General features: G+C 41.7%; 1 protein-coding gene and 1 long non-coding RNA gene across 17 annotated transcripts in view; one reads left to right on the forward strand and one right to left on the reverse strand.

Annotated features, from left to right (window-relative positions):
• MCF2L (MCF.2 cell line derived transforming sequence like) overlaps positions 1-23,381 on the forward strand; it is a 262,711-nt gene that overhangs the window by 56,246 nt on the left and 183,084 nt on the right. For 4 of the 16 annotated variants that reach the window (XM_038367795.2, XM_043504779.1, XM_038367894.2 and 1 more), the window contains exon 1: positions 4,483-4,561. The exons of the other annotated variants lie outside the window; for them this stretch is intronic. In XM_038367795.2, coding sequence (XP_038223723.1) covers positions 4,510-4,561 — 52 coding nt within the window. In that variant the 5' untranslated portion in view covers positions 4,483-4,509. Of the gene's footprint in view, positions 1-4,482; positions 4,562-23,381 lie in introns of those variants that run through there. 16 annotated transcript variants of the gene reach the window in all.
• LOC122458193 lies at positions 11,519-12,960 on the reverse strand. Its single transcript, XR_006278105.1, has 2 exons — positions 12,833-12,960; positions 11,519-11,933 (listed from the first exon to the last, which is right to left on the reverse strand). It is a non-coding gene; the product is annotated as an uncharacterized LOC122458193 (long non-coding RNA).

Below are 23,381 nucleotides of genomic sequence, written 5' to 3' on the forward strand. Positions count from 1 at the left end.
GTTTGAATAAATAAACCCAAAGCATACAAAACAAATTGAGATGTTGTAGGCCTATTTAAACTTGGAATTACTATATGCTGTTAAACTTTGCAGAAATTAATATCTAAATAAGGAAAAATCCATATGACTGCAGAGAAAGACCTGATATATTGAGGGGTATCTCTTTTTTCAATTCATTTTATTACTCCGTGTCCTACTCACCTTTGTACTGATTAGTCACCACAGGGATCCATGTATTTTTCTGGAAAGGACCATTTTCTTTTAGCCAGCTTCATGGTGGGGTAGAAATTAAGTTTATTTAGCAGTTGGCTTGTGCTAAATAAAACAGTCCTTTACAAAAATGAATGTTTGTTCTTCACTTACTATTTTAGAAGCAGAAATTTGAGAGAAAATACATCATTAAAAAAATAGTTAAAATGACATGAAGGTTTTGAGATATAGCAAAAAGCTGGATATTTGCACTCTTGTGAGAATAAGGTCACTGTTCTACTTCTTACTGTTTATCGAGGATCACATGAATGGCAATATCTAGGCAGTCAGCTGAGTTCAAGGAGGATGCAGTAACAGCTTTAATTCTGGGTGTCCTTGCTCTATGTATAGTTAAGCCAGATCTTTATCACTTTAATTATTGAAAGCCTTATATTTAATATTTCATGTTTTTACATACTCAAATATTAGAATCTAATAATATTTTGCTCTTGCATAACACTTTTGATCCATAGATCTTAGATTTTATAAAAAGAAGGTATTGTTTCCTTTTCCTAGATGGGTAAACTAAGGCACAGGGAGGTGAATTACCTCCCGCTAAGGTGTCGTGTCAAAGTATGCCTGGGAACTAGACTAGTGCAGTGGGGCTGATCCTGGCCCAATGAAAAGCAAAGCTCCCTTTGACGTCCATAAAAGCAGGACTGGTTTCAGGGGGGAAAAAATATGGAAACAATATTCTATTATTTTTTTATTTTTATATAAATCCATCCTAAAGAGTGGATATCCAGCTGAGAGAGTGCATTAAGCATGATGTATTAGTTCAAAATGTGGTATAACAGTCACCTGCTTTTTCTTCAAGAATCAATACAGTTATACAGATTTTCTTTAAACTGCAGGCATGTGTGAATGTGAAAGAAGCAACATAGCTCTGGTAAAGCACGTCCTATTATTACAAAGCAAACTTCCATTGAAATGTGTCAGAAAAATTGGGAGAAGTGCTAGTAGGTAATTAGCATTTCTCATTGCCAAAGCAGAATTGCTCACTTCAGGATATTTTTCCAGCACTTTTGCCACACTTTTTTAAAAATTTTAAGTCATCAGGCATCTCTCACTTCCCTTGGGAGACAATTTCAGTTTAGTAGATTTCGCCATAAGGATACCTAAAATAGGTGTTTGTAGACTGAAAAACTTGCTGTGCAATAGAAATTGTAATGTTGACTTGACGCATGCTAAGTACCTTATTTTGCATTCCTTGTGCAACCCAAACTCCTATTAGCTTAAGAGAAAAGCTGCCAGAAGCTGAGAGCAGACAACCGGGGATGGGATCGCTCGCCTGTTCTGTTCATTCCTTCTGAAGCACCTGGCATTGGCCACTGTCAGAAGACAGGATACTGGGCTGGATGGACCATTGGTCTGACCCAGTATGGCCATTCTTATGTTCTTAGGAGTCGTTGGTGCTCTAAGAATGTGCTGTCTCATCCTTAAGTTTTGTAAAGTAAAGTAGTGGCTGCATATGCTCAATTGGTTTTTTTGTTTTTGTTTTTTGTTTTCTCAATAGTAGATTGAATCCCATTATATACAATCTAGTCTTTTCATAGTTAAGGTTGAAATCCTGTTAATTATAAGCATTAGTTTTGACTATTCTGTACCCAGCCAAATTGTGTTGGTTAGCAACATTGTTTTTGACTGAAAAATGCCAGATTTGCTCCAACTGCTAAAGAGAAATCTCTGCACAATTTAAAAAAGAAATCGAATTTTGTGGGTCTTCTGGGTAAGTAGACCTGACTTTCCCATACTATAAAGCTGTCCTTGCACCTTTGAATAGCATCAGGGTATGCTCTGGGCAAAATTTCAGAGGAGAAAGATGCCCCTTGATGGCATATCGTGGTTTAGAAGACAACAGGCTAAGTTCATAATGATCAGAATTGGGGACGGTTTCTAGAATAGATCAAAGATGAGAGAGACCAGGGTAATGCAGAAATTTTATTGTAAAACCAGTACAGTATATTGTAACTTGAAATGAACTGTAATATCTTTTCTCTGTCAGGAAAATATAAGTCTATAAACACAATTTTGAGATATGTCATTATTGTAGTCTTACGCTCAAAAATTGCTTATTACTATTCCTTCAAATTTTCCACACAGCTATATCTCCTTTAATAATTATTGTAGCTGCTTGTAGTTAATCTTTTTAAAAAGCTTATTTTCAAAGTATCTAAAGTTTTAGGTCCCGCTACCCTTTAAAGAAATAAGCTTGATTCTAAAGCTTCAAACATTACATATTTTAAATAACATTAAAATCTAAGACATAAGTTAATTGTTTTTAAAATACTTATTTACAAAATTTGGTTATAATTTGGCACATTGACAGATATCTTAAGTATCCTTAGGGCTTTATATGCAGGGCAAGGAGAAGTGGAGGAGAAATGTATCTACTGCAACTTTTATGCAAGTCGATCTTTATCCGGCTAGCTGGAAGAAAAGGGTCATTGCCCCTTTAAGGGCTCCCTGACAGCTGGTAGGAGAAAATGCAAAGTTTATGGGGATGGACAGGAAGGGAGGAAGAATTTGGAGCCAGGTCAGGACAGGGTCACTGCATTGCCCTTCCTGTTGACCAGAAGAGTGGACAGGTATTTATACCCCATGCAGCCACAGAGAGGCCCTGTTGAGCAGGATTAGGATTGGCACACTGACTGACAGGTATCTTACAACATCCTAGGGCTTTATAACGCTTATGCAGGACAAGGAGAAATGGGAGCCTTGCAAACAATTCCAACGTGTGTCAGAGCAATGACAAGGCAATAGGAACTAGAGGGCCCAGGACTAGAGAGAGAGAGATCAAGCCAGGAACTCCCTGGAGATCTTAAGTTCTACATTGGGCCAGTAGTTTTTAATAATTTATAAAAGGCAATAGACTGAAAAATATGAGTAAAAGTGAAGGTTGCTATTGTGTGTGTGCATATGCTGAGGAATGTACAATTTGGGAGTGGAAAAAGCGGTTGGAAATGAACCGTTAAGAAAAGGCTGATAAATAGTCAAATGCACCATTAGGTCAGCAATCTCTTAAAGAAATGTACATATGTGAAATACATTCCAAAGGCAACCTTCCTCTAGCCCCTTATAGCTACCCATTATCCATTTATTAGGTTCAGTTACATCATAACTGAACGCATGTTGACTCCTTTCATCTTCCTGTGGTAAATAAGTAACTCGATTAGACAACCACCAAAGTAAAGCATCAAATACTTGGGGTGGCACAAGGCAGTATAATTGCAATTAATAGGATGAAAGTAAGGAGCCAATTTAGCTGAATATCAGCAAAAGCAAGCATCCTGACAGTGAGATTTATTAGACTGTGGAATAGTCTCCCAAGGGAAGTAGTGGAAGTCATTGCTTATGACTTTAAAAAAAAAACTGGATACAAGCACTGAAAATGAACTTCAGGGAACAACCATATGGAGATAGTGTAATGGACTAGGTGACTTAGATCTTGTCCATATCTAATGTCTATGAATCCAGTGCCATAAAGTCAGACATTTTGGATTCTTGAAAACAGAGATGTAGAAGATAAATGGGCTGTTATTGGACAGGATTTTAACAGCTAAGCTCATCCAAACTCTCTCGAAAATGGTTCTAATATCATTGGGGATTTTTTAAAGCGAACACTGAGGATAGCAGCCACAAATGCAAAAAGTAATGTGTTAACTATAACTAGAAGAATGTAAATCTATTGTGGAGGCTAGTAAAATTTTATTGCCCCTCTGTCTGCAATGAGTGAATTTTCCTATGTAGCAGTTGAATTGGCAAAAGGGTAAAATAAAGACTAATGCTCACTTAAGAAAGAGGATACTGCTTTGTTCAGGTTTGCTGAATTGCTTGTTTAAGCTCGTACGGCTTGCTGTTACCAAAATATGCTGTTGCTTCAGTGCAGCTCTCCCCAGTACTTGCTTCAGTCTGATGTAGAGATTTTTGCTACTGTCTCATCAGTGCTTCATATTAATTTTGACATGTAATAGTGATGCTGCAGACAAACCAGTGCACAGAGGAGAGAAGTTTAAGTGATCCTGAGGTAATTAACATTCATGACTCTGGCTTGGAGCAGCATCCGCCAAGCCTATGCATCGCAGGAGGGAATGTGCACTCACACCTCCTTTTGTGCTGATAGGGGATCTGTGTGGAGTAATTGAAATGCAGGGCTGTGAAGCACTGCTGTAGTTTTTTTATTTCTGGAGCAGGGGGAAACATGTTTGCTGTGGATCTTTTTTGTTTTACCAGAGAATATGTTTGCCGAGAATTGAAGAAATGGCCCTAGAACAATTGGTGCAGAGATTAAATGCGGTTTTCCAGTGCACTGGTAGGAGGAGCTGCTGGTCTGAAATAATGTTTTGTTGATGCTGTCAATGAATTTATAGGTGTCGGGGTTTTGTGTGTGTGTGTGTGGTGTTTTTTTTTTTTTTAAGTAAATCCCTGTGACTTGAATAGCTTTCTTTATGTTCAGCTGTGTTAATGAGAGAGAAAATGTTTGTTATTCACATAAGACTAACTCGTGTTTACATTGACACTCATTATTTTTAGTAACATTTCATTGTGTTTAGAAAGGTTTTGGTTACTGTAAATTAATGAAGCCAGGTTTAAAAAGATCCTGTTGAATTGATTCTTAACTTATTTAAGTTATTTATTTGTTGTTCTTAAATAACTGCTAGCACAGTCAATTAGTATAAACCAGTCTTGAGTCTTTTGCAGTTCAGACCAAGCTGCAGCTATGGAGTGGGGGGAGCTGTAAAGCAGGCTTTAAAAAGCTGATATGTGAAATAATGAACATCTAAGGCACAGCAACCTCTATTTTAGATGGTTCTAAATTGCATTTCCAGGAGGATGAAGCTATGACTCCATTAGTCATAGCAAATTCACTGGTGCATCACCTGCAGGAATAACACCTGCAGCAAATACCTGTAAATGTTTTAGGATTATAAAAAGATTAGTATGATTTCTGACAATTGCTTAATTTTTAAAGGTGTCTGAAAATTTAAATATTTAGAACTGAGTAGCAGCGTATAATGTTTTGATCTGTGGTTGGATTGAGGTCCAGGAGAACTTGCATGGGCAATTGTTTATGCAGAAATGTGAACACATTATAGAATCTACAGCATACGCCTTTGCATAACGGATCTAACGGTTATCTTGACAGTGCAGGGAAATATTTTTTACATCCTTTGAAAATATTTTCTTTTGCTAGTTATGCTTAGGCAGATTTTCCAAGTTTTGCATCTCCTTGTCATCCAAAGTGTACTGGTGGGTTCTTAATACAGAAATTTCAAAGTACAATTCCTTGCAAATATTGAAATTTGAAGGATTTATTTTGTTGGGATAAACAACACTCTCATTCCCAAAGAATGAATATAGTATTTTTCATTCTTGCATATTGTCCTTTTCACTTTTAATCTGATAGTAGGAGATAATTTTCAAGATGGCTGACTCCATTTTCCAATTAAGAGATTAAATACCAAATTTGAAACATACAGATGAGCTGCATCAATGTTGTTGACTAGAGGGAGTGCTAGTTTAATAAAAGGTATTTTAAGGGGAAAAGAGTTTAATAAGAAGAGCACAAAACATTACAATTATAAGAAAAGGTCACTACCCATTGTTTTCTACTTAGATGGCTTCTCACATGCCTGTTTCCACCAGATATCTTTATCATTTCTCTGTTCAGAAACATTGGGTTCTCTCTCAAATTCACAGGTATTTCTTTTTTTAATGCTGCTTTTAATTTAGTGTTTTTGTTTTTTTTTTTTATAAAACACAAAGCCGGTGACCTTATTTTTGTGTACTAGTCATCTAATAGAATAAGATGCTATGCAGTAACGAAACTGTTATCTTAAATAATTCCTATATTAAAAATGTTTCTTTCCCTCTCAGTTGTGGCTGTACTTTGTCTAGGGTATGACACACCTATAAAGCACACCTTAGATCAGTGATGCCCAGTGTGTATCAATATAGGTAATAGACTTGTGACTTGTATGGGAGGTTTTTCTTCCTGAACTTTAGTATGAGTTTGCAGGCTGGGTGCTGGGCAGCGTGGGCACATTGACAGGCACATCTCCCAACCATCCAGCTGTGCGCACCCTAACCCACAAGAGTGCAAAGAGCTCCCAGCCCTAATTTCTCCCAGTGGGCAGGCACTGACTTGTATTGCTAATAATTTATGCAAATATATCTTTATCTCAAAATGGGATGATACTTTAAATAGAATGACACCTTCATGGTTATATGATTTAGATGTACTTGTATGCGCTCTGTGTCTGTGTGTGTCTCCATTTCTCAAGTGCCAATCACTAATATCTAGGAACAGTCTTGGCAAAAAATACCCCTGCGTCCTCTTTTCTGTCTTCCATGAGATTGCATTTATAGGTAACCTTACTTCAGTTGTAGTACTATTTAAAATGAGCTTTGATTTTTTTTTCTATCCTTTTTATTTTTTTCCTTAAGACTGATTCATTGTAGTCTTCTCAAAGGGCTCCGTTGGCCACCTCCCAATTTTGCATTGTGCTCCTCGAGTAAAGCCGTCTACTCACATGACTTCCACTACCACCACTATCCACTGACAAAAAAACTTCATTACTGCAGAGTTCAAGTTGCACAGGGGTGTCTCGTGCCCTTTCAGGAAGTCAAGTTCAGGAAAACTCAAACTTCTGTAAACCAGGAAATCTAAAGTTACGGTGCACACCCACGTAACTGTAACTCTGCCCCCTAGAGCTGGAAGTAGTCCCTGGGAATTTGTATGTCCACTCCAGCTGCATTTACCATGATAAGTGCAAGTATATTGAATGGTGGAGGGATTAGCTGGAGCAGCTTGGAAGAGCTGTAACTGTGATATGAAGCAATCAGCGGGGGGAATGTGAGGCCCTCTGTCTGACCCCCTATGTGTGTGTGATCAAAGGAAAGAGGTGGAAGTGTATCTTGAGAGATCCAGTATGCCTTATTTCAGCATTGTGTTGTGTAGGTTGTGTCAGTAGCAGGGCACAGGGGTCTTCTTTCCCTGGGGATTGTCAGCAGTGAGGCAGGAGATGAATGTGATCCATGGGTTTAATGAAGGGCAAGTGAAAGTATCGTGTTAGATGGCATCATGTCTCAAAGGGTGAGGGAGTTGTGAAATTTTGCAGATTTGGTGGTCTTTTTGTGGTATAAGCTAAGGGAACGTCTACACTTCAAGCTGGAGGTGTAATTTTGAGCATGGGGAGACATACGCATGCTAACTTTGGTTGAGGTAACATGCTAAAATTACCAGTGTAGCTGCAGCAGTGCAGGTGGTAGGATTGGCTAGCCACCCCAAGTACAGTCCCGCCCAGGACCCTAGGCACCCTCATTTAGGAGGCTACCCCAGCCAGCTGCCTGCACCGCAACAGCTACACTTCTGTTTTTAGCAAGTTGGCTCTATCAAACCCAGTGCGCATACATTTATCCAAGCTGAAATTTATACCTCCAGCTCACAGTGTTAAACATACCTTAAGAATTGCTTGCACTTGTGGGGGTGCTCTGCCAGGCATCCTGACCCTGGAGATTTCCACAGAGGCCTGGTCTTGACTTGCTGGGAATGCAGCCTGCATCCCCTGTCAATGAAAGCCAGGCAGGGGGAACCACCAGGTGTGAGAAGTGTCTGTTAGTGGAAGCTGGCAAGAGAGCTGCAGGAAGAGGTGGCTCATCTATGTGGCATCTGGGAGTCCAAGGACTTCATAAACAGGACGCACATGGAGACGTGGGATGGAGGGTACTAGCTGACTATAGATAACTATAGTAGCACCAGAGGAGGAAGGAGAACTGTCTGTTTTGCGAGGAGGAAATCAGTCACCTCAAGCAATAGACAGTTCTCCAGCCCCCCCCCCCCCACTCGGGTCCCCTCTCCATCAAGGTGAAGAACTGTATGCCATACTGGCAACAGGAGGTGAGGAGCAGACCTAGTAGCTGAGGAGGAAGAGCCATTTGCCCCCATGACTGGGAGGCTGATGGCAGCTGCACCCAAGGGGAGGAGACTGGTGGTTGGTGACTCCTTCTGAGGAGAATGGAGGCATCCATCTGCCAGCCTGATGTGATGTCCCAGGAAGTGCGCTGCATGCCTGGAGCCTGCATCCAAGATATTACAGAAAGGTTGCCATAGCTCATCCATCCTTATGATCACTACCCCATGCTGCTCACCCATGTGGGCACTAATGGTACTGCCAGGTCTGACCCTGAGCAGATCAGCAGTAACTACTGGCTTCTGAGCACAACGGTGAAGGGGTCGGGGTGCAAGTTGTGTTCTCATCCAGGCCCCTGGCAGAGGGTCAGGCCCCAGGCAGGGATGTGCTCATCCTGGAGATGAATGCATGGCTGCACAGATGGTGTCTATGGGAGGGTTTCAGCTTCCTCAACCGTGGGATGCTATTCTAGGAAGAAGGTCTGCTGAGAAGAAATGGGGTCCACAAGACCAAGAGGGAAAAGAGCATCTTCATGCCCAGACTTGCCAACTTAGTGAAGAGGGCTTTAAACCCTCTTTTAGCCCTTCAGATTGGGCAGGTGCCAAAAATCCACTGGTAAATATATAAAAAAGGCTACCTTAAGAGAGGAATCTGGTGATAAAGAGAATATGCATATCCGATAACAGAGAATATCTGTAGGAAAGTGTAATCTTCAAGCCCTGGGCAAAAAGTGTAAGTTACACTGGCAGCATTCTCTTAAAGGCATCGTTAGTTTAAGCTGACAAGCCGAAGAGAGCTAAAAGTAGGAGGAGTTCAGAATGGGACATGTGACATAGTGAGATGGAATAGACATATACAGTTTTGTTGTTGCTGAATCAGACTGAAGACTTTTCTGTACAAGATTTTCAGGTATCTGAAACAATACATTTTAATGGGAGATTTGAGCCTGCTTCATAGAATCTGTCTGGCAAGTGTGTTTTTTATTTGTTGTTAGTTCATGATTTCTTTTGTCTCATCCTATTGTGCCAATAAAATCTGCTTTTAATACAGCTTGGATACTGTTAAGTGGATCAGTCATTGGTGGGTCTTGTGGAGTGTGACTGAATTTAGACTTTGGGAAAGACAGAATCAGGAATGAGTTTTGCCCTGAGTACAAAGTCAGGAACAAGGGTTTTGTGATATCCAACCCCAAACTGTGTTGTTGTATATGGAGGCTGGCAGTAGCCAGTGTGAGTACGGAGAGATCCAAATAACCTAGGCCAGAGTGTAATATTTCTAAGGTGCAGGGAGCGAGAGACCACTTCCTAGCAGAATGTCTTCCTCAAATAATTACATGATAACATTTAATGTAAGAGTACACACTTTTGAGGATCATTGTCTAACTCTCTTTTTTTTCTGTCAATAGCCTGATTTCTTATTTAAATGTTGTACCTGGAGTAAAATAAGATTTGAAGAGTACAAAAGTAAAACCTGCTAAGATGATTGGTGTCACTGAATAGCATTGTTACCATAGAGCACCTAAACACGATCACCTTTTTAGTTTTAGGGCTTTCACTGTGCTCCATTCTTGTTACGAAAAGAAAAGGAGTACTTGTGGCACCTTAGAGACTAACAAATTCATTAGAGCATAAGCTTAATGCATCCGATGAAGTGAGCTGTAGCTCACGAAAGCTTATGCTCAAATAAATTTTAGTCTCTAAGGTGCCACAAGTACTCCTTTTCTTTTTGCGAATACAGACTAACAGGGCTGCTACTCTGAAACCTATCATTCTTGTTACAGTCACTGTATCTACAGCACTTCTTGTAGTGAGCCCTGCTTCCACACCTATGACTGACAGTGCAGGTTGGTGTCTTTTTATTCCTCACCCACCTCTCATCAGCAATTTTTCTCCCCCTCTACCCAACAGCTGTTCATATCCCGATTAATTTAAAGGGAGGATTATTTACAATAGAAATTATTAGAGAGAGAATCAAACTATACTGAAATGAAGCAGAGTAATAAACTTGTCTGATTCTAGAAATAACATTCACCAAGCTAAATTCTTTGCATTTAAAAATATTAAATACTGTAAACAGCCCTGTCTGACTTCCGGAGTGGACGAAGTCCCTTATTTTGATTAGTATCTTATCCCAGCCGGTGTCATGTCTTCTCCACATAGTACAATCCTTTAACCCATGGCACACCTCTCTCTCGCTGGCTGCTTTTCAAATCCAATTTCAAACCATATTCTGGGCAGTGTAACATTCTTGCAAAACCTGTTTGGTGGGTAACTCCTCTCTCTCTTTTCTTGGTATTTCTACTGTACTCAGCACTATGATGCCTGAGCACCCTACTGCCATGGCAGGAAAGCTGTGCCAAACATAAAGGTCTTGTGTCTTGTCAGGAGGACAGCAAGTTTTAGTGACCATTCTTAGCATTTACATGAGGGAGTTCCATAGCTAAGCAGAGACTGCTTCCATTAATCTGGTTGTCAGTCATTTCTCTCCTAACTTTCAACGCTTGTGCACCAGCAACCTGACCAACCATTTTCTGTTAATGTCAGTGTTGAGATTAGCAAGATAGAAAGGTATATATGCTACTTGGAAAAACATTGTCAATGGATTCTATTTTTCCTTTGGAAGAATTATGGGTTTCCATTATTTCAGTCTGTTCAAGCACAGGTTTTAAATAAAAAAAAAAAAAAATGTAAACCAACACATAATGATTCCCAAGAGCTTAATATCTGGGCCCTTTGAATTAAATGTTCAGTGTTTAAGCTTCAACTCTAGAATCTCCCCATCCTTTTCACCTTCCCCCATTATATAGTGCTTGATTTCCACTTTGATCTAAAAGATAATCCTATTTCTTTGCTTCAATAACATCATTTTCTCTTAATCAGTTTATTTGAAAACACAAGACTTTGAGCTACTCTGAGAACAGACAAGACAGGAAGCAAGATGGTTATTTTTAAGAACAGTTCCTATCCTGTGCTGCTGTGGGGTGAAGAAAGGAAGAGTTGTCTCAATGTGATGGGTGAAGGTCTTTAAATATAGACTGTTTTGGTTTGTTTTTTTGTTGTTTTTTATTGAGCGGTAAGACAGGAAATTAAGAAAGTTGTAAGGAATGCAGCTCAAAGAAGAGCACCATTATTTTCACATTAGGGGAGTGGAAACGTTTACCAATTTCTATGTTGTTAATTTTGCACAGTGTGCTTCGCAGAGTACCAATTTATTGTATAAGTGAGAGATCCCTTCCTGTTCTTAAGAACTGACTCGACAGGGAACAAACGTTTCCACATCCTCCTCCTCTGATCTAGTATTTGGACACAAGAATGATAATTTTAGGTTTAAATTGACATATTTAACTTCCTCCTTTATTTTTCTTAGCCATTATATGATCTAGTGCTGAATTAAATACACATTCCAGCTGGCAATTGTGGATTTTTTAATTTTTTTTTTTTTTTTGGCCCTGAAAAATTGTTGCTGGGGGCTTATCTAAGCTCTGGGTTGTAGAACAGAATTCATTTAATCGTAACTGCTAAGTTTTATGCAACTGCATGTGTTGCGTATTATGCAAGTTACTTAATTAGCTAATTTGCACACTTAGTCAAATTTGACTGACCACAAACATCAGTGTTGAAAATACTGTGGATTTAGTGGTGGTGAGAGAGAGTTCAAGACTATGGTTCCCTTACAGAGTTTCTCCCAAGTGATAGCCGGTGTGGGGAGGCAGGACCTTTTATTCCTTGCCCCCCTACGTTCGGGCAAGGATTTGTGGAGAGCCAGAAGCAGCTTGGGGCAGAAATAGCAGTAACTAGGGCAGTGTGATGCAGGGGAAGCACAAGTGGCTGCTGAACTACCGATACTTCCACAAGTAGTCCCTCATCTACCCCCTTCTCTCCCATGCACATTGGGGCATTGATGCTGCCACTGTGCCACCACCTTCTCTCTGCTGCTCCACGTGGACAGGAAAGTCGGGGGGGGGGAGCAGAGAGCAGCAGAGCAGAGGCAAAGAGGGTCTCTGGACTCGTCTGGTGCCATATCAACTTCTCTGGTGACGAAGCAGGACTGCAAACCAGAATTGAGTGCTAGCTGAGTATGTGACATCCTTCATGTGCTACAGGAACGCATATTGGGGTAGCCTTTATGTCATTCTCTCACCAGATGCATGACACTTGGCAGGTCTGTTAAATTAGCCCTATGACATTTATTATGGACAAACCCAGAACCTAGAAATTGGCAAAAAAGATGCACATGGAGTGCGGGGGAGGGAAGGAAAAAGACATTCCCTATCCAAGGCAACAGAGAAGCCAGGGAGGAATTCCATAGAGACTGCTTCAAGTCAATAGTTGAAGTAGCTTCTGTGGGGCCTTCAAGGTATGTTTGCACCACAATTTAAACCCAAGGTTCAAACTCAGGCTTAAGCCTAACCCTCCCTTCCCTCTACACACAAATTGCACCAACCCAGGGCTCAAACCCAGGGTCCCATCACCCCGTGGGGATGGAGGGTCCAAGCCTGAGTCAAGTCATGTCCCAGGATTCAAGCCCTACTGCTTTGCTTTGCAGTGTAGTCACTGCTCCACTGGACTCATTCTCTGGAAGTCCACCCAAAGTATCCCACAATTCTATGGGCCAACTTTTGGACTGTCAAGTTTGGTGGACAGTCAGATTTTCCCACACTGCACCATCACTTTGCATAATGAATCCAAAGCTCGCTGTGCTACTGATTTATATTGGAGTATGAGTTAGTAAGGAAAAAGTTAAGTGTCAAGGTTTGTTCTCTGACACCATTATTGCCAAAACAGAAGGCTGTGAACACGATCATTAAATCTGACTTCCTAATTGAAACAGCTTAGTTTTAACCCTAGGCATTAGTTTAAAAAAAAAAGGCAGCGATTAAAGGATGTTCTCAGGATAAAATCCTATTTTAAAAAATATGAATGTGTCACAAGTAACATTAAGTTAATTTTTAAAAAAAATCTTAATTTGCTTTTCGCTCTTTGCTTGCTGTTAGTTTGCATTTTGTATTTTCTGCATACTGTAAACAAGGCTGACCTGTTTCTCTAATTATTTTTGCTTTGATTCTGTCAATGCTAGAGAATATGGGCATTGCCAGCATCATTGCAACTGCCTAGCTTGCTGTTAATGTACCATGTGTCCACATGCTGGTGTGTGATTTGACTGAAGTGGAAGGAAGTGGTAGGGAGTAAATGATTGAATTCACGGAAGTAGTAATAATAAAAGATAATTGTTCTAAAATTAAATGTGCATATGGTACGTAAGAGTGCCGGGACTAGAGCTTCCTGAGGCACAAGCTCTTTCTCTATCCCTCTCCCCTCAAAGAGGGTACATGGGAGGTGGGGGACCATAGCTCTCCATCTCTCTCACACCAGCCAGTGGAGTTAATTACCATGGAGAGGACCGCTCACTACATTCTTCTTTAAAGGTTGCACAGAAGGCATGAACTATGTGCTGGGGAGATTTGCAAGGCATTTTGACTAGAGCTGGTCAAAAAGTGGAAAAACTTCTGTCAAGGTTCCTTCCCCACTCTGAACTCTAGGGTACAGATGAGGGGACCAGCATGAAAACTTCTTAAGCTTACTTTTACCAGCTTAGGTTAAAACTTCCCCAAGGTACAAACTATTTTACCTTTTGCCCTTGGACTTTTGCTGCTACCACCAAACGTCTAACCGTTTTTATTAGGAAAGAGCCGTTTAAAAACGTCTTTCCCCTCAAAATCCTCACCAAAACCTTGTACCCCCCTTCTTGGGGAAGGTTTGATTAAAAAAAACCTCACCAGTTTGCATAGGTGACCACAGACCCAAACCCTTGGATCTTAAGAACAGTGAAAAAGCAACCGGATTCTTAAAAGAAGAATTTTAATAGAAGAAAAGGTAAAAAGAATCACCTCTGTAAAATCAGGATGGTAAATACCTTACAGGGTAATTAGTTTCAAAACAGAGAAAATTCTTCTAGGCAAAACCTTGATTTACAAAAAGAAACAAAAACAGGAATATCCATTCCATTCAGCACAGGTTATTTTCTCAACCATTTAAAGAAATCATAATCTAACACTTACCTAGCTAGATTATTTACTAAATTCTAAGACTCCATTCCTGTTCTGTCACCGGCAAAAGCATCACCCAGACAGACTCAGACCCTTTGTTTCTCCCCCCCTCCAGCTTTGAAAGTATCTTGTCTCCTCATTGGTCATTTTGGTCAGGTGCCAGTGAGATTATCTTAGCTTCTTAACCCTTTACAGGTGAAAGGGCTTTTCCTCTAGCCAGGAGGGATTTTAAAGGTGTTTACCCTTCCCTTTATATTTCTGACACGCCCCCCAAATCACAGATAGGGTGAAACGCTGGCTGGGATTTCTTCCTGGAGCTCTAGGAAAAAACAGAGTTAATAAGATACATGCATCTCTAAATATACTACCAAGTATATAAAGACTAACAATATTTTCCACATCTCAAGGACTATTTTAACTAGTTGATTCTGGGAAGCTTTTGCCAGAGAGTGCATCGGCCACTTTGTTAGAAGCTCCTGAGATGTGCTGGATGTCGAAATCAAAATCTTGGAGAGCTAAACTCCACCGAATAAATATTTTGTTATTTCCCGGGGTGATATGAAGCCACTGTAGCGCAGCATGGTCAGTTTGCAGGTGGAAACGCCATCCCCAAACATATGGGCATAGCTTTTCCAGAGCGTAGACAATGGCGTAACATTCTTTCACTGACTGACCAGTTGCTTTTCCTCTCAGACAGTTTTTTGGTGAGAGGGACTACAGGGTGGATTTCTTGATCCGGTCCTTCCTGCATTAAAACTGCTCCCACACCACGCTCGGACACATTTGTGGTTACTAGGAATGGTTTGTCAAAGTCTGGGGCCCTTAGTACAGGGTCAGACATGAGTGTCGCTTTAAGCTGGTTAAAGGCCTTCTGACACTCTCCGGTCCACTGAATGGCGTTTGGCTGTTTCTTTTTGGGTAGGTCTGTCAGTGGGCCGGCAATTTGGCTATATTGCAGTACAAATAGTCAGTAATAACCGGCCAAGCCTAAGAAGGATTGAACCTGTTTCTTTGACTTTGGGACAGGCCACTTTTGGATAGCATCCACTTTGGCCTGTAGGGGGTTGATAGTTCCTTGACCCACCTTGTGTCCAAGGTAAGTCACTCTGTTTAGGCCTATTTGACACTTCTTAGCCTTAACAGTTAGTCCTGCCTCCCTTATGCGCTCGAAGACTTTTTGTAGATGTTTCAGGTGTTCTGCCCAGGAATCCGAAAATATGGCCACATCATCAAGGTAGGCAACTGCATATTCTCCTAATTCCGCTAGGAGACCATCTACAAGTCTTTGGTAGGTGGCGGGTGCATTCTGCAGCCTGAAAGGGAGTACATTAAATTCATATAGCCCAACATGTGTGGTGAAGGCTGACCTTTCCTTGGTGGATTCATCTAGCAGTACCTGCCAGTACCCCTTGGTTAAGTCCAAGGTAGAGATGAACTGGGCCCGTCCCAGTTTCTCTAATAGTTCATCTGTGTGTGGCATTGGATAGTTGTCTGGGTGAGTTACAGCATTTAGCTTACGGTAGTCCACGCAAAAACATATCTCCCCATCTGGTTTGGGAACTAGAGCCACTGGAGATGCCCATGCACTGCCAGAGGGGCGGATTACACCCATCTGTAATATATCCTGGATCTCCTGTTCTATAGCAGTTTTAGCTTGAAGAAACACCCGGTAAGGTTGGACTTTAATTGAGTGAGCATTACCTGTGTCAATGGAGTGGTATGCCCATTCAGTCAGCCCTGGAGTGGCTGAGAATGTCGGCGCGCAGCTGGTGCACAGCTCCTGGATTTGCTGTTGCTGCATACGCCCGAGGGTCATGGGGAGGTTTACCTCTTCCACGCCACCAGCACTTTTCCCTTCATAGTAGACACCTTCAGGTCACTCAGTGTCCTCTTCTCCCTGGGCTGTAAACTGACAGACGTTTAATTCTCTGGAATAAAAGGGCTTTAGAGAATTAATATGGTATACCTTAGGCTTTCGGTGCGAGGTGGGGAATGCTGTGAGATAATTAACAGCTTCCAGGCACTCCTGGGCCGTGAATGGCCCTTCCCATGACACTTCCATTTTATGGGCCTGGAGCGCCTTTAAGACCATGATCTGGTCTCCTACTTTGAAGGAACGCTCTCTGGCATGTTTATTATACCAGGCTTTTTTCTCTTTTTGAGCATCCTGTAGGTTTTCTTTAGCAAGGGCTAGAGAGGTTCGGAGGGTGTTTTATAGGTTGGTTACAAAGTCCAGAACGTTAGTTCCTGGAGAAGATGTAAATCCCTCCAACTGCTGCTTCACCAACTGTAATGGCCACTTAACCTCGCAGCCATATACAAGTTCAAATGGTGAAAACCCTAAACTAGGATGTGGTACAGCTCTGTGGGCAAAGAGCAACTGCTGCAACACTAGGTCCCAATCATTGGAGTGTTCATTTACGAATTTACATATCATGGCCCCCAAAGTTCCATTAAACTTCTCCACCATGCCATTTGTTTGGTGGTGGTAAGGAGTGGCAAACAAGTGATTTACCCCATGAGTTTCCCAAAGGCTTTCCATAGTTCCTGCCAGGAAATTAGTTCCTGCATCTTTGAGGATGTCGGAGGGCCAACCTATCCTGGCAAAAATATCTGCTAGTGTCTGGCACACACTTTTAGCCCTGGTGTTGCTTAGAGCTACTGCTTCTGGCCATCGAGTGGCAAAATCCATGAAAGTCAGTATGTAAGGTCCCAGAATATCCACAGCTACTCACTGAAATGGAACTTCAATGATGGGGAGTGGCTGGAGAGGGGCTTTGACCTGGTCTTGGAGTTTTCCCACTCTTTGGCATACCTCACAAGACCGGACATAGGTAGAAACATCCTTGCCCATTCCCTCCCAGTGGAATGACCTCCTCAGCCGGTCTTTGGTCCTTTTCACCCCAGCATGGCCACTAGGGTGATCGTGGGCTTGGGTCAAGCTCTTGAGCTTAGCCCACGTACTTATTTGGAACCGCCAACTGTCTCTGAGGATGCCAGTCTTCCTAGTGTCCACCAGAAAGAGTTTCCTTGTATAAGAGTCCTCTTTCTACAACAAACCTGGATCCATTAAAAGAGCTGAGAGGTGGTGGGTTGCTCTGTGCCACTGTTGAAGCTCGCTGGAGGCTTTCATCTGCTTCCTGTTCAGTCTGGAACTGTTCCCTTGATGCTGGAGACATCAATTCCTCATTGGATTGTGGACCTAGGCTTGGTCTCTTTGGAAGCGACGTAGGGGATGGGGCTGTTTCCGTTGACTGTGAACCGCTCTCTGCTGGTGCACTGTGTTGGGGTTCAGGCTCCAGCTGAGCCTCTTGTGTAGGGTTATCGGCTGTTGCCGGTTCAGGTTCGGTGGGACCCTCTGGGGTTGGGGTTGAGAGTACTGGATTCAGTGATAGCAATGGGTCTGGTGCTGGTTGTTCTGCCGGTTCTGGTTCTGGGACTTGATCCACTACTGCTGTTGCAGACATTGGGCTGGTGTCCGGGTCCATCACCTCTGACCGGGTCCTGGTAGAAGTTTCGGAACAGAGCTGGGCATGATGGCTTGTTTAGCCTGGCTGCGGGTGACCATTCCCACCCTCTTGGCTCGCTTCACATGATTGGCCAAGTCTTCCCCCCAAACAGCATGGGGATGGGATAATCATCAGAGACTGCAAAAGTGCACGTTCATGACCAGCCCTTGTACTGGACAGGCAACTTGGCTGTAGGTAAATTGAAAGAGTTTGACTTGAAGGGTTGAATCGTCACTTGGATCTCTGGGTTGATTAAATTGGGGTCCACTAAGGAAACATGGATAGCTGACACTTGTGCTCCGGTGTCCCTCCACGCGGTGACCTTCTTCCTGCCCACACTCAGTTTCCCTCTGCTCCGAGGGTATCTGGGAGGTATCTGGGCCTGAGGGCCCTGGGTGTGATTCCGGTGCCATGAACTGTAATCTGTTGGGGTTCGTGGGGCAGTTGGCCTTCACATGCCCTGGCTTGTTACATTTAAAACATTGTCCAACTGCCAGGTCACTGGGGCGAGGTGGGTTGCTGGAGAACTGTGTGGCGGGACAATAAGGTGTCTGGAGGGTACCTTGGGGGGTAGTTGGGGCCTTGGGCGGCCCCCAGTAGTAGGGGGTGGTCTGAGGTTGTCCCTTCTGGTATCCGCTCCAATTGCAACCAATTTTTTTCTTTTCTGCAACTTCCACCCATTTGGCTCCAATCTCCCCTGCCTCGATTACAGTTTTGGGCTTCCCATCTAGGATGTATCTTTTTATTTCTTCAGGAACACCCTCTAAGAACTGCTCCATTTGCATTAGGAAGGGCAAATCTTCTGGGGATTTAACACTTGCTCCTGATATCCAGGTATCCCAATGTTTCACAATGTGGTAGGCATGTCGGGTAAATGACACATCTGGTTTCCACCTTAGGGCTCTGAATCGCCGACGGGAATGCTTGGGTGTTAGCCGCATTCTGACTCTCACCTTGGTTTTAAACAGTTCATACTGGTTCATGTGTTCCTTAGGCATTTCAGCCGCCACCTCAGCTAAGGGTCCTCTGAGCTGCGGTCTCAGCTTTACCATCTATTGGTCTGTAAAGATGCTGTACCCAAGGCAGGCCCTTTCAAAGTTTTCTAAGAAGGCCTCGGTATCATCGCCTGCCTTGTAAGTGGGGAACTTTCTGGGATGGGAAGTGGTACCTGGAGAAGGATTGCTAGGGTTTGTTGGTGTATTCTGCTGAGCCTTTGCCTTCTCCATCTCCAGTGCATGCTTCCTCTCTTTTTTTTCCTTCTCCTCCAGTTCTTTGGCCCTGCCTCCATTTCTTTTTTCCTTTGCCTCCATTGCTCTCCTGTGGGCAGCCTCTTGGGGTTTTTTTTGCCTCCATAGCTCTCCTGTGAGCAGCCTCTCGGTGTTGTTCTGCCTCTTTCGCTGCCTCCATTTCTCTCTTGTCGGCAGCTTCTAGGGCTTTTTCTGCCTCTTTCACTGCCTCCAGTCTGGCTAACTCCAGTTTGTGTTGTCTTGGTTTTTATCATCTTTACCTCTCTGTTTGTAAGTAACTTTACACCCAAGAGTTAGAAATAAAACAAACAAACAAACAAAAAAACTTTGCTTGTAAAATTTTGCTGTGCTGTAATATGATACTTATATTCTCTGATAGTGATTGTCAGCCTACAGAAAAATCCAAAAAAACCCCCAAAAAACCCAACAACAAAAAAATTTAAAAAAACCCCAACCCTAACTCCTTTGTCACCAGGCAAATAGGCAGAAAACCCCTCTAGTTGCTCTAGGTAAAAAAATAAAATAAAATAATAATAATCTTTAGGTCTGTGAAGACTGGTGAACTTCCCTCCAGGAGGTTAACTACCCTGCCTTTAGGTAAAGAAAACTCTAGCTCACAAAAGAGAATTCCCTTTTGTCTCTGCTCTGGCCCCAAAGCAGAGAAGAAAAACCCAACTGCTTCCAGTTGAAAACCTGCTTTCCAGCAGCCCAAAGGAAAAAAAAATTCTCTTTTAAAATCAGTGTTTCTGGTTCAAAACATCTCAAATTGATCTCAAAATGATTTTAAGTTAATCCCACCGCTCTGCCACCATGTCAAGGTTCCTTCCCCACTCTGAACTCTAGGGTACAGATGTGGGGACCAGCATGAAAACCTCTTAAGCTTACTTTTACCAGCTTAGGTTAAAACTTCCCCAAGGTACAAACTATTTTACCTTTTGCCCTTGGACTTTTGCTGCCACCACCAAACGTCTAACTGGGTTTTTTATTAGGAAAGAGCTGTTTGGAAACATCTTCCCCTCCTTCCCCCCCAAAAAAAATCCTCACCAAAAACTTGCACCCCCCTTCCTGGGGAAGGTTTGGTAAAAAAACCTCACCAATTTACATAGGTGACCACAGACTCAAACCCTTGGATCTTAAGAACAATGAAAAAGCATTGTTTCTTAAAAGAAGAATTTTAATAGAAGAAAAGGTAAAAAGAATCACCTCCGTAAAATCGTGATGATAAATACTTTACAGGGTAATTTAGTTTCAAAACTAGAGAATCCCTCTAAGCAAAACCATAAGTTACAAAAAGACACAAAAACAGGAATATCCATTCCATTCAGCACAGGTTATTTTCTCAACCATTTAAAGAAATCATAATCTAACACTTACCTAGCTAGATTATTTACTAAATTCTAAGACTCCATTCCTGTTCTGTCACCGGCAAAAGCATCACCCAGACAGACTCAGACCCTTTGTTTCTCCCCCCCACAGCTTTGAAAGTATCTCGTCTCCTCATTGGTCATTTTGGTCAGGTGCCAGCGAGGTTAACCTAGCTTCTTAACCCTTTACAGGTGAAAGGGTTTTTCCTCTAGCCAGGAGGGATTTTGAAGGTGTTTACCTTTTCCTTTATATTTATGACCACTTCACACGAAAATGTTTTCCTTTTCATTTTTATTGTCAAAAAAATTCCAAATTAACTTACTTTATTTTATTTTGGACCAGTTGTAATTGTGACCTTAATGCAGATCAGAGCATACGTGGCACAATCCAACTTGTAAATAAATCTTTAGTATAGGAAATGCTTAACTAACTTACTGAACATATGATATACTCCTGTCTTCCTCAATTTGTTACCTTTTCCCTACCATGACTGTCCATTATGACCTGGGCGCCTCAAGATAGATGTCCCTATTAGGTTAACAATTTAAATAACCAGGATTTTCAGGCAAAGTGAGAGACAAATAAAAATAATGGTGTTATCATTCCATGTGGGGCAGGACTTTAATAATCACTCACTTGCGACATAACTCTGGTCCCACAGAAGTTACTGAGAGTTTCATCATTGAGCTTATTGAGAACAGAGTTACACAAAACTGGAGCACTTTGAAAATCTCATGCATTGTGTAATAGTATGTTGTACATCGTGTGTAATATTTACTCATAAAAATTATCACTGCTGAGTGCAGTCATCCACAACACTATGACTGAGTATGGGGACTGTGTTTTTATATATAATATATAAAATAAACACACACACACACAGTGCCAGAAATGTGCATGGTACTTTGTAGATGAGCCATACTTGACAGGAAGGAAATTGAAATCTAAATTAGACTCAACAAAAGATGAAAACATCAGACAAGGATGTACGGTCTGGAAACGTAGGATAGTCATCACATAAAATAAGGTCACAGTCATTTGATTTTACATAATATTCACTGTGATTTTGGTTTTAGTGTTTTATTTTTGTGAGCGTTGGAGATGGAAGGCTTCCTGAGTGAAGTCGGATTCAAATAGGTATTTGAAAGACAAAAGAGAAACTAAGTGACACATGGGATTAAGGAGGTCTACAAATTGCAGTGGGCACAGGGGAATAAATATAGCAGTACCTGAGGAAGGAGGACCCAAAGGGACCATGAAAGAAAGGAGGCATGGTGAATGTGTGTGTCAAAAGATGGGAGGGGAAGGAGTTAAGGTAGTCCCACTTGACATGTTGGAAGTGGGAAATACGAGGGACATCTGTCTAGAAGCACAGGATGGAGGGTTGAGAGAAGGCGGGGGGGGGGGGAGAATTTGTCAGATAGTTTGTTCTCCATACTACCATAAAGGCCAGGTCTAGACTACTGTGGTAAATCGATCTGAGCTATGTCACTTCATTACATGAATAATATAACTAAAGTTGACGTAGCTAGATCCATTTACCACGGTGTCAGCACCACCCTATGTTGACGGGAGACGCTCTCACACCAACTTCTCCTACGCTTCTCAGGGAGGTGGAATACAGAAATAGATGGGAGAGCGCTCTGCCATCAACTTAGTGGGTCTTCACCAGATCTGCTAAATCGATGCCACTGCATCGATTGCTGTAGCGCCGATTTAGCTCCATAGTGAAGACATGCCAAAAGAAACTGACAAGCTCTTAGCCCAAGGAGGGGAGGGTACAAGCGAGTTTCAGCATTTCATGCTTTTTGCAGTAGTTCCTTTTTGGCTCTGTATAAAGCTGAGTAAAATCAAATTAAATAGTTTGTCAATATTGTCACTATTGTGTCATGCCCCTTTAGCTTCCTCTTTGTACCCTCATTAGTCTTTCTATGACACCATTTTGATGAAGATCACGTGTCACCACGGCAGTGGCCTAAACTATTCTCTGCCTCACTCAGGATTAGTTTGGTCTTACTCTGTCAGCTTTAATAAGTCATGAAATAGAATTTTTGTTCCAATATTGCTACACTAATCACCTTTGTGATACTTTTTTTTATAAAACTGAATAGAAAATGGCATAAAATAACACCTTTGAAATTGCTCATTGTGATTTTAGTACAATGTAGAACTGCAGGGTACAACGTGCTTCTGAAAATCTGGCCACTTCATTTAGGTTTGTAAATATGAACTGTGCTTTTTTTTGAAAGTCTGGGCCTTGTAATCTACTTGCGATAGTGTGCTTATGTGATGTACTGAATTTTCTTTATCTAGCAATTAGTAAATCTAGAGAACTTTGAGGGTGGTGGGAAGAAACTTTTATTGCATTCAGTCTCCACAGTCTATAATGTTGCCTCTATAATCATAGAATCATAAAAATATAGTCCAGCCTCCTGCTCTGAGACCGGACCAAGTGAACCTAGACTGTCCCTGACAAAAAGAAAAGGAGTACTTGTGGCACCTTAGAGACTAACAAATTTATTAGAGCATAAGCTTTCGTGAACTACAGCTCACTTCATCGGATGCATTCGATGAAGTGAGCTGTAGCTCACGAAAGCTTATGCTCTAATAAATTTGTTAGTCTCTAAGGTGCCACAAGTACTCCTTTTCTTTTTTGCGAATACAGACTAACACGGCTGCTACTCTGAAACCTGTCCCTGACAAGTGTTTTGTCTAATGTGTTCTTAAGAACCTCCAATCATGGGGATTTCCCAGCCTCCATTGGAAGCCTGTACTTGTACTTAACTATCCTTATAGTTAGAAAGTTTTTTCTAATATCTAATCTAAATCTCTTTTGCTGTAGATTAAGCCCATTACTTCTTGTTCTACCTTTAGTGGACACAGAGAACAATTGATCACTATCCTCTTTAGAACAGCATTTAAGATCCTTGTATACTGTTATCAGGTCCACCCTCAGTCATCTTTTCTGAAGACTAATCATGTCCACTTTCTTTTTAACTTTTCTTCATAGGCCAGGTTTTCTAAACCTTGTATCACTTTTGTTGCTCTCTCC

The sequence above is a fragment of the Dermochelys coriacea genome, chromosome 1 (genome assembly GCF_009764565.3).
Source record: "Dermochelys coriacea isolate rDerCor1 chromosome 1, rDerCor1.pri.v4, whole genome shotgun sequence".
Classification (NCBI taxonomy): Eukaryota; Metazoa; Chordata; order Testudines; family Dermochelyidae; genus Dermochelys; species Dermochelys coriacea.